Consider the following 17273-nt stretch of genomic DNA (forward strand, 5'->3'; position numbering starts at 1 on the left):
ACGGGAAACATATCCGCATTGTAAAGCCAGCCGGATCGGGATCGGAATATTTCAATTACAAGAAATATTTTTCAATTGTCCTCATGGCCATCGCTGACGCGGAATACAAATTTATTGCTGTTGATATTGGGGCCTATGGCCGCTCCAATGACTCTCAAGTTTTCAAACTGTCTGCCATGGGGAGTAAACTGTATGGAAACACCTTCCAGTTCCCACCCCCTAGACCGCTGCCGCAAACATCTGGTCCACCTATGCCATTTGTCTGTGTAGGGGATGAAGCCTTCCAGCTGTCAGAACACCTTTTGAAACCGTACTCTAGCAGAGGATTGACAAGAACAAAACGCATTTTTAATTACCGCCTCACAAGAGCAAGAAGAATGGTTGAATGTACCTTTGGTATTCTGACAGCCAAATGGCGGGTCCTATTGACTGCGATCAACCTCAAGACAGAAACTGTGGACGAGGTGATCAAAGCTTGCGTGGTACTCCACAATTTTGTTAGCTGCAAGGAACCCATTTCCATTGAGGACACCTCTGAAGAAACCACCTTGCAAGATTACCATGACATTACCACTAGAAGTTCTGTGACGGTTTCAGTAATGAGGGACAATTTTGCACTATACTTTGTCACCTCAAGGCAGAGTACACTGGCAGGATGACAGAGTGTGAAAGATTTGTGCCCTTAACCAAACTTGTGTACCTTCTGTACCAACAGTATATACCTTTGCCAACCAAAGTTGGCTATCTTGTCATGGTCTTACTATTTTTACCTTTAGGCCACAGGTGTGTACCTGGTTGTGTTTTATGCAGTATTTCACCTTGTAACAAAAGTTGTGTACATTGTTAGGAAATCACCAACAATAAACACAACTTTTTAGGTGAAATACTTTGCTTCAAACACAACCAGGAACACAACTGTGGCAAAAAGGTAAAATTTACCCACAGTTATATACCTGGTTTTGAATACCTTTTTACCTTTGAAATACCCTGTATTTAACCTTTTTTTTAAACATAGTTCGCCGCAGAAAGAAATGACAGACAACCATTGTAAAACGATAATTTATCTTTTACTTAAAATATTTTTTTTTTTGTAAAATGTTTTTAAAGTTTAAAACACTTTTTTAATAAATGTTTGAAACCAACCAAATGGGCATTTTTATTACAACAAAAAACATTATAACTCGGTGTAGTGTGGGGTGGAAATAGTGCTGGAGGGGCTGCGGGACACTTCGACACTGGGAGTGTGGAGAGAGGACTGGGATCGTGGTGGGGAAGGAACAGTTAGAGGTGAAGGTGTGGAAAAAGCTACAGAATGGGTGGACATGTGGGAGGCAGAAGAGGTGGTGGGCGGTGGAGTGGAGGGTTGGGCAGGGACTGTAGGAGCAGATGATGTTGATGGCAAGTTGTATGGGGAAGGAGTTTGGTACTGGGAAGGAGTTTGGTATGGGGCAGGTTGCTGGAAGTGGGGAGATGTCTGGTACTGGGGAGGTTGCTGGTACTGGGGAGGTTGCTGGTACTGGGGAGGTGGCTGTTGCTGGGGAGGTGGATGGTATGTAATAGGAGGGGGAGGATGGAAAGTGGCTGGAGGGGGTGCAGGTGGAGGAACTACTGTGGTGGGAGGAGGAGGTTGGGAGGTAACGTGCTGGAGAGCACCGTGGCATGAATGCATTACATGCATCTGCTGGGTAGGAGAGAGCGTTTCCATGCGCTCCACAACAGACCTGAAAAAGGTGTGGTTTGGCGAAGATCTTGCTTCTGAATGCATGGTTTGCAGAAGTGTCTTCACCTCCAGAATGCTGGAGTTGATCTGCTGAAAGCCTGCGGAGATTTGCTCTGACAAGACTTTTAGACAGTTCTGGAAAGATGCATTCAGATGCAAGAACTCTGGCGCATAAGTCTTTTCCTGACCCCTCTGCCGCTGCCGCCCAGTACCCGCAGGTGTACTAGAGGTGGCAGGGGCAGAAGGGTGGGGTAAAGGGAAAGCGATCTCCTCACCAGCAGCTTCATGTAATGTAGGCGGCCACAATGCTCCTGTGCTGGTGGATGGGACAGATGGGTCGAATGTGTGGGAAGGCTGGGAAGGTGCAGATGTACCGGGGCGGTCGAAGTGTCCCTCGGTGCCGGTCTCCTCAGGGATCGCCTCAGAAGGGTCCAATCGTGCAGGCTCCCGAGTGCTGCTCACCGTGCTGTGGAATAAAGAGAAAAAAAAACAATTAAAATAGTGACATGGTATGGCCCTGGCTGAAAAAAAAAAGTTACATCTAAACATTTTTTTTCACATGTGGTGTGTAATATTTACCTTCTGGTGACCATTGTTTCCCGGAGGAACGACAGGGCTTGTGCGTACTTGTACTTGCTCCTGCGTCCTCCAGATCCACTCGGGGCCCGCATCTCTTTATTGAACTCCTTCTTGAAACAATCCCTCACAGACCGCCACCGCTTCACAATTCTGTCCCCTGAAACGAGAAAGGAGTGGTTAGTATACAACATCAGTGTTTCCCAAACTCCAGTCCTCATGGTCCCCAGGGGTCATGTTTTCAGGATTTCCATAGTAAATAGAAATCCTGAACACATGATCCGTGGGGACCACGAGGACTGGAGTTCGGGAAACACTGGTTTACATCAAGCAACCGGTACTGTATATACTTACGCTCTTTAATCTGGGCCCGAGCATCGAGGTCCTCCCAGCGGTCCACAAGGAGCGAACAGATTTCCTCCCAGAGTCGTCGGGTAACGATCAGGTCAGCATGGCGGCGGTCAGCCATATTCTATAGCGGCTCCTTTTCTCTGACGAGATCGATGAGGTGGTCCACATCAATCCCTCCATCCTCACCGTCAGAGTCGGGAGCACGCTGTGAAGGCTGTTAAAGAAAAAGACAAAAATAACATAATTTGCCTCCACAAAAGAAATGAAATAAAAAGTGCAAAAAAACAAAGCAAAAATATTTATACTTACACGCTGGTGATCGCCGCCGCGTTGCTGTCGCCGATGACCCTGGGAGGCACTGCGAGGACCTCTTTGCCGAGCACCAGATTGGGAAGACTAGAGAAGAAAACAAAAAATGTTATGTCTTTGGATGTAGGCATTTGTTTGCTGTGTGTGGTCAGCAGAACATTGTTTTCTATGTGTTGTATGTAGTGTGATGTTGTGTTTCTGCGTTTGATGCAAAAAACTTACCAATTGGGAGCCCACTCCAGGTGTCTGTCCACCCCTTCCTTCTTCTTCTGGGAGCTCCTCTTCATCTTGTGATTCCTGTTTTGAAATAAAAGGCAATGAATATGTTTTCGTAAACAGATTTTATCCTGCTTTGTCATGTGAAAACCATTGATAATATTTTAGTTGAACGACAAGACTAGAGACACCACTTTGGAGTGGTTTATCTTGATGAAAAGTCAGTTTGGGTAAATAAAGTAGTCTTGCATTTTTGTTACTTCTTGCACTGCAGGCTGTCCTGAAAATGAGAAGGTTTTCAAATTCTCAATTTTCCTTACCTTGAGTTTTTTTTTTTGTACGAGACTATTTCATTATTTCGATCAGTGTTATTGTTTAATGTCTAACTCATTAAAACCAGTTTTTTTGGTGGTCAGTGAGTGTCAGCATTTGATGTGTGTGTGTAGGTACAGTAGGTGTGTATGTGTGTATTTAGTTTTACAAAATTAATACAACAAAGGATCAAATGTATTGGAAGACCAGCCACACAAGCCAAAATTGGATGAAAAATGTGATTCAGCAAGGTGAAAATAGGTCTTTTTTTTTTTTTTTTTTTTTTTTGTGTGTGTGTGGGGTAATGTGAAAAAAAATGCATGAATTAAACGTTATACTAAACTCCTGTAATGTTGTTTGTTCTTGCAGATGATTGTTCACTGCTCAGAATGCATATCAAAGAGCCCGTAAGAAATGCTGGGATATTTTAGCATTGAAGCTATGTTATGGTGTGGAACTTTTTGCACTTAGACTTTAATAGAATGGTCCCATTATTTTGGTGCTGTAGAGTCTGATCCTTTTTTATATAGCTGGTTGTCCTGCTGCTGACATAAATCTGATGGCATGTTGCTTTTGGCTGTTTTGGCTCCCACTGCTCTACTGCTCCTGATTTTCTTAGTATAACACTGTTTATAGGAAGTTATCGATAGCAGATCAGTATTGTAGAGAGGAAGGAAAGCATTGAAGTCTTCTGGGGCTTGCAGAAGGTGTGAGCATCAGCAAATAGATATTGAGATCACGAATAGCAGTCTATAGTAGAGAATCGCGTGTCCTGCGTGTCTGTAGAGGAAAGGGCATTAAGTGCAGACTCGTTAAGGAGAAGAAAATGGCAGACACACATTGCAAGGCTTGGGGTTAGATTGCACTGGCACCAATTTCTAGCACGTTGGATGAGTGTGTATATATATGTATCTACAGTTACAGTTGTACAATGCAATAGGGTGATCGCTGTATTGCTAAAATACATTATTCCATTCTACTAACAGTTTTCTAAGCTATTCAGAAAGATTAAGGATATTTTTTAATAGAATTATTAATCATAAGCAAACAATAAAATCAACTTCTGAATTTTGATCTTGCTTGAATCTGCTTTGTCTCTGCTTTTGGGCGATTTGTATACTAGTTTGCCAAATGTAAAAGTGTGTGTCTCCATAGCTGGTTTGACAGCCCAGCATCTACACAGTCCAACTAGACTTTGCCGACATCCTGCTTTCTCTAATCCCCAACCCCTCTGCTTTTTAGAGCATTACCATTTTCATCTAAACTAAAAATCGCAAGTATTATGTAGTTATGCGGACCTGAGATCTTCATGGACCTGCACATAGACCAACATTGGTTCGTGCGTGCTCTGTTGCGAGCCGACCATACATTCATGTCAATGTACTCCCGCTGCTAATATTTATAGGAAAAAGCCTAATAATTTAATGCATGAACGATTTCCCCAGTATGGATATTTCTTCTTTACACTATATTTAAATGTTGGCTGGTGGGCGCATAATGTTTTTAAGTTGTGTACTGTAATGTGGAGATTTCCAACTTTATCTCTGAAATTAGGGGATGCAGTCCATCTCCTCTAGTAAATGTAGAATGGATGTCACCAGCTTCTTAATTAGTGATGATTTGCCTTAGTCCTCCATGTGTTCTCTATGACTCCAAACCGTATAGATGACAGCACTCTGATATGTATCACTTTGATTAAGTGATTTTGCTAAAATTATTAACGATACATGTCTATATTTCATTGAAATGTAGCTGCTGCTGCAAGTCAAGGTGCCTGAAGGGGTTAAGCGTTGATGGTGGCTCTTCTTCTAGGAGTAGCACTTGCTGGTGCAGCATCCTGACCTTGAAGTAGTCCTCTCTCCAGTGGAGCATACCCTGGAATAGACAAGAATCAGATTTGGCATCAGACATAGCCTGGATCCCGGGTCACCCACTTTAGAACAACTGGGGAAAAACACAAATTGTTTGAATAAATGAAATTTGCTCCCTTCCCTTAAAATACAAGTGACATCCTGCCTTCCCAGCAGTAAGGAAAGCAATAAGTTGCCATAGAAACCAGTTTAATCTCGTGCATGCAGCTTGCAGCAGAAATATGTTTCGTAACTACTGACATTTCCATTCCCGATCTGCTCCTGACTCGCAGGTAATCACATCACTAATTGGGAATGGTACATTGTTTCTGTTACACCGTTGTGTAGCTGCTGGTACGAAAAATGCCACAGTGCCAACATTACTAACCTCTTCATTTATGTCCGTCACCACTGATGGGAGCGAACGCTGCGTTGTGATGGTCTACACTATATTATGCTATGTGGATATACCTATAAGTGTATTTAATGAAAAAAATGCTTAGAAACGAAAATTCCCATTTTCCCTGTAGCTGCATCTCATATACATATAAAGATGTTCTCTACTACCGAAAAGATGACTGTTCAAATGATGTCCCGCCGCTCGGGGCTTTACAACGGGGACAATCCTTTATATACACCTTCCCACCTGCTTGTTTTCCATATATCCTCTTTGACAGCGAGAAACCAAGCTGAGAAGTTATAATTGTTTGACCACGCCATGGAGCGCCTGAAGAAACATGACATGCCCGAAACGGCTGTCGGCCACTTCGTCTCCACAAACTTTGTTTGGAACTGCAAATAAAGCTTATTTTAATGTACAGTGTTATTGCCCCATTTCTCTCCTTACTTTATGAATTGGACTTTCTCCTGGTGATCACCATTGAGACGCTTTATTAGCTGCTGAATCTAGACAATTCTTTTCACTGCTGTTTAATGGACAGTGTATGGCAGTACTTGCATTAACATTAATGTGTGCTGGAGTGGTGTCTGGTGTGGGTGGAAAGTATAAAAATATTTTCTCTGAAGCACAATTGTAATTAAGGTTTTTAATTTAATCGGCGCATTTAAGGTATCGTCTATGCAGTAGATCCCTTTAATTGCAAGAAGTACATCACATTTAGTTCTGAACTCTTATCGAGCTGAATGATCCCTGTATGGCCACATAACAAAGTATATTGATCACCTGTGGATGTATTTTGAATGGGTGTAGTCACTAGATAGATCTTCAGACCTGTTGTATACAAATTCTTTTAATACCAAACCTTATGCTAAAGGGATGGCATCAGCGTGTGCCACCTCCAGGTCTGGCATCAATGCATGTGGGAATAGCAGGGTTTGACAGAGTGCAGAATCGTACACCACATTTTCAGGCCAATGAAAAGGCTTCTCTGTCATACTCTTCATTTTAGACATTTTGCTATGAATCCTTTAGTATCTAGACATTTGTATGTGAGCTCCATGTTAAATGATATCACGTGAATCGTTGGCCTTCTTCTGCCCTACACGTGGATGCATATGTACAGAAAAACTGGCATTTTGTAGGCAAGTGGAGCAGCAGGAGAACATTTGAGTGATGAGTTCATCAATCTACAGATCTAATTTTCCACCATTACAGGAGGTTTATCTCTCCCCCTACACCCTCTTCCAGTGGCGGGCAAGCTCAAAGCTGACTGGAGGAAGGTGCACCAAATATCTATTAATGTATAATGTCTACCAGTTTTTAGCTTAAATGTTATTAAGTATGTTGGCAGCTATAGGCCATGTCCTCCTTTGTAAGCTCCATTTCCTTTTTGTCGCCTTCATAAAAGGTCAAAAAGTTCCCAAATTTGTGGGTAAAGTACCACTAAAGTCTGGATTCATAAAACCATGTCACGCTTTCTGACTATGGACCCGCGATGGGGTGTCCTGACCTTAAATTTTATAGGGCCGTATATGCGTGTCAGGGTGGCTAGCCACTGCCTGTCCATTTTTAGACCGCTAAACATGGATGTGGGGATCCAGCCTAATGCCGTATTTTTGGTCCAAATTCTGTCTGTGGGGAAAAAAAACAGATGGCACTCTGATCACTGTTATTTAGTGGGGTGGTGCAACTGAATTTTATTTTTTGCACAAACCAAATCTGCACTTTAAAAAATAAAATAAAATGAAAAAATTGCTGCATGCAAGTCAATGGGTGCATAAAAAATAGGCTTTCATGCTGAGCAACCATACGGCATACATTGCAATTCTTCACCATATGAAACTGTATTGGGTCTTGTATATTTGTAATAACTCCTGATGTATAAAAACGGATTGCATGCAGATGGTAAATGGGGGGGAAGTGTCCATGTTTTCTGAATGACGCTCAGAAAATCTTTTATACTCCCATCTGAATATGGCCTAAGACAAATGTCAGATGTCAGAATGTCAGAAAGCGTCCGCAGGGGCAAGATAAATCCCCCCTGTAAGTGACCTCCCCCTTATATCTCCAGGGAAGCACGTGCCTGCCACAGGGTAAGGGTCCCGTTTCACTTAGCGACGCACTAGCGATACGACCTGGTAAGGATCGCTGGTGCATCGCTAAATGGTCGCTAGTAAGCTGCCAAACAGGCAGATCTCTTCAGCGACGCAGCAACGATCCAGCGATCCTCGGGGGTCCTTGATACTTTGTCACACAGCAGCTTTTCTGAACGATTCCAGCCTGCGTCCTGAGTTTTGCGTTGCTGAAGAGATCGCTCGTCGGCGGCGTCAAACACAGCGATGCGCGCTGGCCAGCGGGACACCGACGATGAAAAAATGGCCCAGGACATTGCAGCACGATCAGCGATATCCAGCCTGGGGGGGCCGGTCACCGCTGCGTGTCACATGTAGCGAGATCACTGTTGCGTCACAAAATCGGTGATGCTTCAGTGATCTCGTTAGCGATCTCGCTATGTGAGACGGGGTCTTAAGTCCCTCCTTGGGAACCGTGCATCCCACCTTTCTAGTTTATTCATTGTGAGACCTTCCATTGCTTGCGGAGTGCCGGTGTAATGGTGACACTGATCTGTGCTGGCTCCTTGTATGGTACAATACATGAATAAATCTCCTCCTGGTTGTCTGGTAATATGTTGAGTGCAATTGCTCTGATTCTTCATTTCTTGCCTTTGCATTATATTTGAGCCCTTTTTTATGCTATAAGGAGGATCCGATGTAAATGCCTTTTTAGACCTTGTTTTTCTCTTTCCCCCGCTCGTGTCTGAGGCTCACTGTTACATTCTGGATGATGCTATTCAGACAAGATGTGGAACAAACCTCCATCTGTATATAAGGAAGCGTGCGGTCTTGTGACATTTTCACAGCTTATGTTCTTTCCTTTGTTAGTTTCCAAACATGCTCTTTTTATTTAACAATTTTTTCTTTCTTAAGCGGTTCTTCCTTAACATAATTAATGTCAGGTTTGGTCGGCCAGGAGTTGAGTGCTATTGCCAGCATGACAGTGCTTCTTCAGTAATCCAGCTTCAGTTCCTGATTAATGAGGTTAGTGGAATCACTTTAATCTCCTCTCTGACATCACTGGCTCATGTGTTTCTTCTCTCCTTCAATTCCTATTGTTATCTTTGTCTGTTTAGTGTTGAGCAACTACTACTGGACAAAAATCCCAGTAAACGGCGTTATACACATATTTCTGTGCATATTATGTACGGTATATGTATGCACATTAATGAGACATGCATTTTATTCTGCATAGACTTAGTTCACTCTTTTTACATTAAAACCAGACATGTTAGAAGTATTATAAAGCCAATTTTAACATTAACGTGCATTACATACATAATTCCATAATGTTTTTTTTGCAGTAATTTTCTAATAATCCACATTTTAAAAGCACATGGGTTACATACTGAGATACCTTGTGATGGGCTTCAGGAGTACTCGTGATATGGTGTAGTTGTTCTCTGTTCTTTGAGGGGCCAATATAATGCAGCAGCTTCTGTGGGGCTCAGCAGATGTGGAAACCCAACTGAATTTCTAACCAGACAATGACAAAGTGCTGGAAATTTACCTGGTCTTCCTGTAATCCTGCGCCAATGTAAACTCATGGATCTTTCTTAACGCTCCTGCGACCTAGCAGTAGCAGGTCCATTTCGCAGCTGCATGGCCGTGGACCTCAAAGAGGAGATAGATGCAGTTTATTGCCGCTTCTGTCTTTTTGCCGGTTACATAACGCTTACTGAGCGCTGTGGAGTGAAAAGAAGCTTTGGCACTGCCTTTACTTCTGTAAAAACGATCACTAGATCGCCAGGTCACTCCAGGGCATATCCAAAGAACTTACTTACAGCAGGGTATATACTCATTTTTGCTTTAATCTCAGGTTTCGTCTCCCCCCCAGTGTAGCAGCACTGCAAAGTCCTTGTAGACACAGATTAGATCTGCCATTGAGATGTGGCACGGGGGAGGGGGACCATTTTCCTATGGATGCCCTAGTTAGAGAGGGAAAAGTAAACATTAAAGGAGAAAAATTGCTCTCTAAAGCCCCCTTTACATTTAGCAATGCACCAGCGATCCCGACCATGATATGACCCGGTCAAACAGGCAAATCTCAGCAGCGATGCAGCAGCGGTCGTTACTTACTTTTCAGACGCGGCGATGAAGACGTCCTCCCGCCCGCGTCCATTCGTCGGCCTCAGCAGCAAGCCACCAACGAGAAATGGACCTGGACGATCTCGCCCGATCAGCGATAACCAGCGGGGGAGCCGAGCCGGTCGGAGGTAAGTATCACACATAGCGATATCGCTGCTGTGTCACAAAATCGGTGACGCTTTAGCGATATTGCTAGCGATATCGCTATGTGTAAAGCCCCCTTAAGGATCTATTATGACTTCTTAAGGAGCAAAAATCTAAAAAGTGCTTTGGAAATTACCACCAAACCTATACAAAAGCCCCTTCAGGAAAGCGACTCCTACATTTTTTTTTTTTTTTTTTGAAGGGTCCTCCTCTTGAAAAATTTGGATGCTTCAAAAAAATGTCGTCTGCTCATACCCTAACACCAGCGAGAGAAGCTCTGTCCGCTGTGAACTTGTATGTAAACGGCATTTAAACCGGGTGAACCAAAGGTGTGCTCTTTTACACACCCTTTTGGCTCCCTAAGGGGACTAACAAAGTAACATACTAAGAAAAAAGTTTTGAGAGATAAGATACTGCAAATTTTTTTTGAGTGTTATATGTATTTTTTTATCGCAATTTGACTGCACATGTAACTTTTTCTTGTTTTCTGTTACAAAAATAAATGTCATTTAAGAACTACAATTCATCTTACAAAACCAAACTCTCAAATGGCTTTGTGGACAGAGAAATACTTATGGCTACTGAAAGAAAAGGAGGCAAAAACTCAAAGCGAAGAAAAACCAAAAACTGAAAGTCACCCATTTTGAAAGTGTTTAAGGACGTTCAGGCAAATGACCTTACCCACTTCTTGATCACACTCTGTGGTAAGAGCTGTCATGGTAGAGTTGCATGCCCCCACTTCTCAGGTCCTCTACCAGAGGCCTGGGAGTTTGAGGGTTCTGCGCTGGATCTTCGTTGTTTCCAGCATTGTGCTTTTCTGGACAGAGACTTCAGATGTTGCTCCTGGGATCTGTTGTAGCCATTATCCCAACTTAGGGGTCACTACTCAAAGTGCTCCTATCACCACTGGAATCACTGTTGCCTTAACCTTCCACATCTTCTCCAGTTCGCCTTTGAGGCCTTGGTATTTCTCCAGCTTCTCATATTCCTTCTTTCTGATGTTGCTGTCACTTGGCACTGCCATATCTATTATCATTGCTGTCTTCTGATCCTTGTCTACTATAACAATGTCTGGTTGGTTAGCCAACACCTGCTTATCCATCTGGATCTTGAAGTTCCGCAGGATTTTAGCCCTTTCATTCTCCACCACTTTCTCTTATATGTAAGAGTTGTCCATTAAATTATATAATCCTAAAGTATTTAGAATTGTCGTTGTTTTACTATATTTGAGCAACAGTACACCTGAAACTATGACAATACCTACTTAAATTGTCAGTGGTCAGCGGCACTTGATGTACAGGCATCGGACACTTGGTAGGTTCTCTGGATCAGAGCTTAGCACTACTGATGGACTGAAGCTGGAAGTAACTTGCAGCATGAAATGGACCAGAAGGGACAAAGTTCCGTATATCAAGAAAAAAAAAACCCATTGCAAACACATAAACCCCTATTATAATGGATAATCTATCACTGTTCTTAAACATATACAAGATATATATATATATTACATAAAAAATAGTTTAGCTATTTCTTTAGCTCTCAATTATATGTATATTTTTTTAAATTGGAAAGTTTTAGTAAATACACTTGCACAATATGCCTTTTCTGTTTCATTTAAAAACCAAGTAGCAGCTATGTGTTATTGGATAACCCTTTGAAATGTTTAATTTGAACCATTTGTTGCTGTTTTTTTTCTTAGAATATGTTCAAAGCCAATATAAAAATGTTCCACTATTGGAGCTAATTTCCTATCAGAACACACCCAAACTTTCCTTGTAACCATGTTGCGTTTATTTTCTGACAATTCGTGTATCATTTTTATAGGGAGCGCTTGTGAGTGCCTTGACGGATGACACTTTACATCTTTGGAATCTGCGACAGAAGAGACCTGCCATACTGCATTCCCTGAAATTCAGCAGAGAACGGTAAGAAAATGCAGATAGCCACTGATTGTAGTGATGGGCGCCTTTTGTCATAATGCATAGTTAATTGTGTTTGGAGACCACTAGTTGTGCTGCTTCACTGTCAAGACGATGATCTGCGGCAGGTAGAAAATCCTAGTAAATGAATGTATCATAATGTCAAATGAGATGTCCAATACTGGACTTGCCTTTCTTCACTTCAGTGCCCAAGATATGATAAAAACACTTCTCTGAGCGGCGATGTTGGCGCTATCTCTTGCCGCAGGTCATGTGGCTGTGTGACCCAGCAGGAGTGACGCCGACAACCTCGCAGAAATGGTGCCACTCCATAAGGTTCAATATCACATTTTTTATGTTATTTTGGGCACTGAAACTATTAATAAGTTAGTCCAGTAGTGGACATCCCCCTGTAGGTGACAAGTTGTGACTAAGCCTTTAAATACTGCTTCTTCATATTAGTTACAGATTGCACCATACCTAATGTTTCTATTATGTTCCATTATTAGTAGTTACTGTATCTCTATAGATGACCTGCAGACTTTACGTTGACCTGCAGACTTTACGTAAGTATTCCTATGTAATTCTCCATGAACAGAAATATTCCACTTATCGGACATTTGGCATGTGGTGTTTTGTATGTCAGACAAAAATACCATATTTTTCGGATGAGACGCACTTTTATGTTCCTTAAAATTAGGGGGAAAATGGGGCTGCGTCTTATAAACTGAACACTGTTCTTACCGAAGGGTCAATGCTGCGGGCCCGGTGCTGGGGGTGTTGCGGTGGTGGTACAGCGGCGGCATATGTCGGCCACCATTCCTCTTCCAGGGTCCGGCATCCGGCTTCTCACTCGGCGCAAGCACAGATGGAGGAAAGCCGAGATCTCCATCCACGCCTGCCTCTACGCGATGTCTTCAGGAAAATGGCCGCAGATGCGGCGCAGATGGAGATCTTGGCACCAAGATCTCGGGAGATGAAATCTCAGCGCCAAGATCTCCATCTGCACATGCGCTGTCCCGGCAGCCATTTTCCCAGAGTCCAGCGCATAGTAAACAGTGCGAGGGCTCTGGGCTTTCACAAAATGTCGGCGGAGCACCCACACCACCGAACACCCGCACTGCCACTCTTGCCTCCTCCATCTGCGACCCTGGGACCCTGCTTCACTGAGACCTGCACCACTGAACACTCCTTTCTCCCAGTCTGGGGTCCGCAGCAGTGACCCTCGGACCCTGCTTCACCGCTGCCACCATCCCCATTATGGAATAAGACACCTGGATTGTAAGAAGCACCACCATTTTATTTTAAAAAATTCTTTTTTTCCTCCTTTTTTTTTTTCTCCTCTGGATTCGGGGTGCGTCTTATAATCCGGTGTGTCTTATCAACCGCAAAATACGGTAATCTATTGTTCATATAGTGATTATTTTAATATAATAAGATAAACCTTCATAAGAAGTGCAGCATGCAGTTTACATGAGAGTTTCAGGGGTGATCACTGTGGCGGATAGGAGGTCACTAGCAAACAAAGGTCTATATGGTGATAAATTATCCAGCGATTTGTAAAATGGGGTACAGCTGTTGACTTTGATTTTTTTTATGATCCTGGAAGGCAGTGGATTGCTGGACAGAGAGGGAAATATATGATGGTAGGTGGTAGATTTTAAGGCAACTTGTCAGAAGATTATGCTCCCCGAACCACAGGCAGCAAGAATCGGACACTGGCTTTGCTTTTGCTGCAGAGTATGCTTTACTCGGAAACAATTTCTTTTGTTTTTCAGAAAAATACTATTTTGAAAAGCCAGCTGGTGGCTCTGCGTTGAATGATGGGTCCGCTGCAGCTTCTCTAGGCTTACTGGTCTCTACGTGCTGTATTTGTGTGCGTAGGGAGAGACCTTTCAATCTAGCGAGACTGTCAACTTCTCCTGTAGGTTTTATCTCTGAACTCTTCAGCATAAAAGATACCTGGTTGCAATAACTCAGCCAGTGTCTGATTCTTGCTGGCTGGAAGGTCTGACATATGGCGGGCTAGTAGTATAGGTGGTGTTGGAGTCTAGCTGAATATGATTAGTTATAGTATGATGGCCATTTCTTAATACTTGTAATTATGTATTTGGTGCATGAAATACTACGTGATGTTACCCTTTTGCAGTAAGTGGCCGCTAAGGGCTGTTGCTGTGTTCATTTATAGTGTAAACTGTATCGGCGCATTGTACAACCAGTTTAAATCACTTTCTGTGCTACTTTTTCTGAGGATCACGTAGGATATAGGCAGCTGCCCTGTTTTCAGGGGTGTCTCACTGGATGTCCTGAAGTAGTTTCCATAAAATCAAAGTGTATTTCCTGCAGCATGAGATGAGCATGGAGTGTGATGATTTGTGAGCGGCTGTTTTCCTTACTTTCACCGACAGTCCTCTCCCTCTATGGTGGAAGCTTCCAATCTGTTACGTGGAGAGTCGAGAACCCCTTTAATATTGATTAGTGTGCACAAGTAATGGAGAGGAATCCAGTGTTTGGTACCCATTGCAGGAGAAAGTCCTATTTTATGAAAACTACGTTTCATTAGAGAATCCCTAAGCAGGTTTTTTCTATTTAATCTGGTAATAGCATAATGTATGGCACGAGACCGATTCCAGGAAGATGTCACTTATTACGCTGTTATAGTTTCATTACAAAGTGTTTTATCAGCAGGAGATTAACACTACCAGACTACAGCTCACATGCCAGTCCATCAGGCCAGTCTGTGTGATCCCGCCCCATCACTGATTAGCATCTTGCTCACTATGCACAGCGTACACAGGAAGCTGCCAGTCAGGGGTGGGGGGGAGGGGTTATACTGAGCAAAAGACTTACATCTACATTAGACAAATAGGGATTCTAAGAAAACTGCGCCAAGCAGCCCAGTAAGTGATACATCCCGGGAATCGGGCTTTCTTGCCCTATGTTATGCTGTTCTCAGATTATGTAGCAAAAACCTGCTGAAAGATTCCCTTTAACCTTAACGACCGCCGATACACCTATTAATGGCGGCAGTTAAGGGTACTTGTTACATTAAAAAGTCGCGATGAGAATTAAGGTTATAGCGAACCCCAGCATCGGATAATTTCCGGGATCTCTATCGGGGGTAGCTGAGACCACGGAGAACATGATTCAGGTCAGTTTTTACCAACCCTAGTGTTGAGTTCACCGTTATTTAAAGAATAACTGCAACCGCAAAAAAACCCCAAAACATTTTTTATTTGTCTCTCCTCTGATCTTGATCTAGCACATCAGAGGAGAGAGAAATGGGGTCCCCCTGCCCTCAGTGTAATCTTCTAGGAAGAAAATGGAGACGTATGCGCAGTGCGCCCGCCGAGATGTGCCTGGTGGCACCCATCAACAATAGATTTTTCTTATTGTTTCATTTTGAAAACTGTGATAGACCCTATCACAGTGATCAAAATAATAATAAAAAAAGTACATCAAACCCCCCTTTATTACCCCCTTATTTAGGTAAAAATAATATAATAAAAAAAGTTTTTTACCGGTTGGGGTTTGGGCCAGGGTTGGGGCTAGGGTTAGGGTTGTTGTGTTGGGGTTATGGGTGTGTTGGAGCTTGGGTTAGGGTTATGGGTGTGTTAGCGTTAGGATTGGGATTAGGGTTGGAGTTTGAATTAGGGGGGTTTCCACTGTTCCTCATCAAGGGGTCTCCAAATGTGACATGGCGCCTGCCTTTGATTCCAGCCAATTTTGTGTTCAAAAAGTCAAACTGTGCTCCCTCCCTTCTGAGCCCTGCCATGTTCCCAAACAGTGACTTTCTCCCACATACAAGGTATCTGCGTACTCAGGAGAAATTGCACAGCAAATTTTGTGGTCCATTTTCTCCTGATACCCTTGTGAAAATAAAAAAGTTTGGTTTCAAAGTAATTTTTTTGTGAAAAAAGTAAAATGTTCATTTTTTTCCTTCCACATTGCTTTAGTTCTCGTGCAGCACCTGAAGGATTAATACACTTCTTGAATGTGGTTTTGCACAACTTGAGGGGTGCAGTTTTTAGATTGGTGCCACTTTGGGGTATTTTCTGTTATATTATCCCCCCCCAAACTTGCTTCAAATGTGAGGTGGTCCCTAAAAAAAAAAAAAAAAATGGTTTTGTTAATTTTGTTGCAAAAATAAGAAATTGCTGGTCAATTTTTGACTCTTAAAATTTCCTAACCAAAAAAAAATTGTGTTTCCAAAACTGTACTGATATAAAGTAGACATGTGGGAAATGTTATTTCTTAACTACTTTGTGTGATATGACTCTCTGATTTAAGGGCACAAAAATTAAGTTGAAAATTACAAAATTTTCAAAAATTTTTGACAAATTTCAGTTTTATTTCATAAATAAACGCAAGTCATATCGAAGAAATTTTACCATTAACAAGAAGTACAATAGTACAATATGTCGCGAAAAAATAATCTCAGAATTGGCGAGATCCGTTGAAGCGTTCCAGAGCTATAACCTCATAAAGTGGTCAGAATTGTAAAAATTGGCTTGGTTATGAAGAACAAAATTGGCTCTGTCGCTAAGGGGTAAAATCATGCAGTAAGTGAGCCACTGCTGGAATTGGGTCTCTTACTAATGTGTGCTGCCCAGCTGACGCACAAATGCAGCAACCTTCATCTTTGTTTATACCAGAATAAAAGGGGTTTTCACAATTTATTAATGTGGTATAGTGCAAAGTGCTTGATAAAGAAGACCTCTTTGAAATTTACCTGTTTGTCATATAGTGATATGTTGTACAGATCATTGCCTAGGTGATTGGCCACCACTGCAATTTAGAGGCGGCTAGTTACTTAGGTAAGGAGCTTGTGCTAACAAGCTCTTATCCTTATAGCTTGCAAACACTATTCTCCTTATAGCTAACAAACACTATTCTGAAGCTGGCCGTATTGCATCATCCGAAACTGTATACTGGGGTATATAGCAAGGGATTAGATTAGGATCATTGCTTTATTATGGAATTTTAGTTATGGGAAACAAACCACTTAATGCCTTGAAGCATGCAGAAAAGATATTAGTATTTCTATCTCTTGTATTTGTGACTTTGTCTTAGTCACTGTAATACTTTTAGGTCATTTTCTATTACATGCCTACAGTACTCTAGAAATACAAGTTCCTATAGAATATCCATTGCTGCCTTGGAGGATGTTGCCCTCCTAATCCTTCTAAGTATTTATCAAAAAAGGACCAGGAGCAGTACATAAAATATATATGGATTTTATTATTATACAAAAATGAAAGATAACAACAAGAT

The 17273-nt window shown here is 42.3% G+C and overlaps 1 protein-coding gene across 3 annotated transcripts in view; it reads left to right on the forward strand.

Annotated features, from left to right (window-relative positions):
• The window catches only part of STXBP5 (syntaxin binding protein 5), a 492483-nt gene that overhangs the window by 107021 nt on the left and 368189 nt on the right, over window positions 1–17273 (forward strand). For all 3 annotated transcript variants that reach the window (XM_073557677.1, XM_073557678.1, XM_073557679.1), the window contains exons 3-4: window positions 8751–8832; window positions 11905–12005. In XM_073557677.1, the coding sequence (XP_073413778.1) occupies window positions 8751–8832; window positions 11905–12005 (183 nt within the window). The remainder of the gene's footprint in view (window positions 1–8750; window positions 8833–11904; window positions 12006–17273) is intronic.

The sequence above is a fragment of the Dendrobates tinctorius genome, unplaced genomic scaffold (assembly GCF_039654945.1).
Source record: "Dendrobates tinctorius isolate UK_male_01 unplaced genomic scaffold, ASM3965494v1 ptg000250l, whole genome shotgun sequence".
Taxonomy (NCBI): Eukaryota; Metazoa; Chordata; class Amphibia; order Anura; family Dendrobatidae; genus Dendrobates; species Dendrobates tinctorius.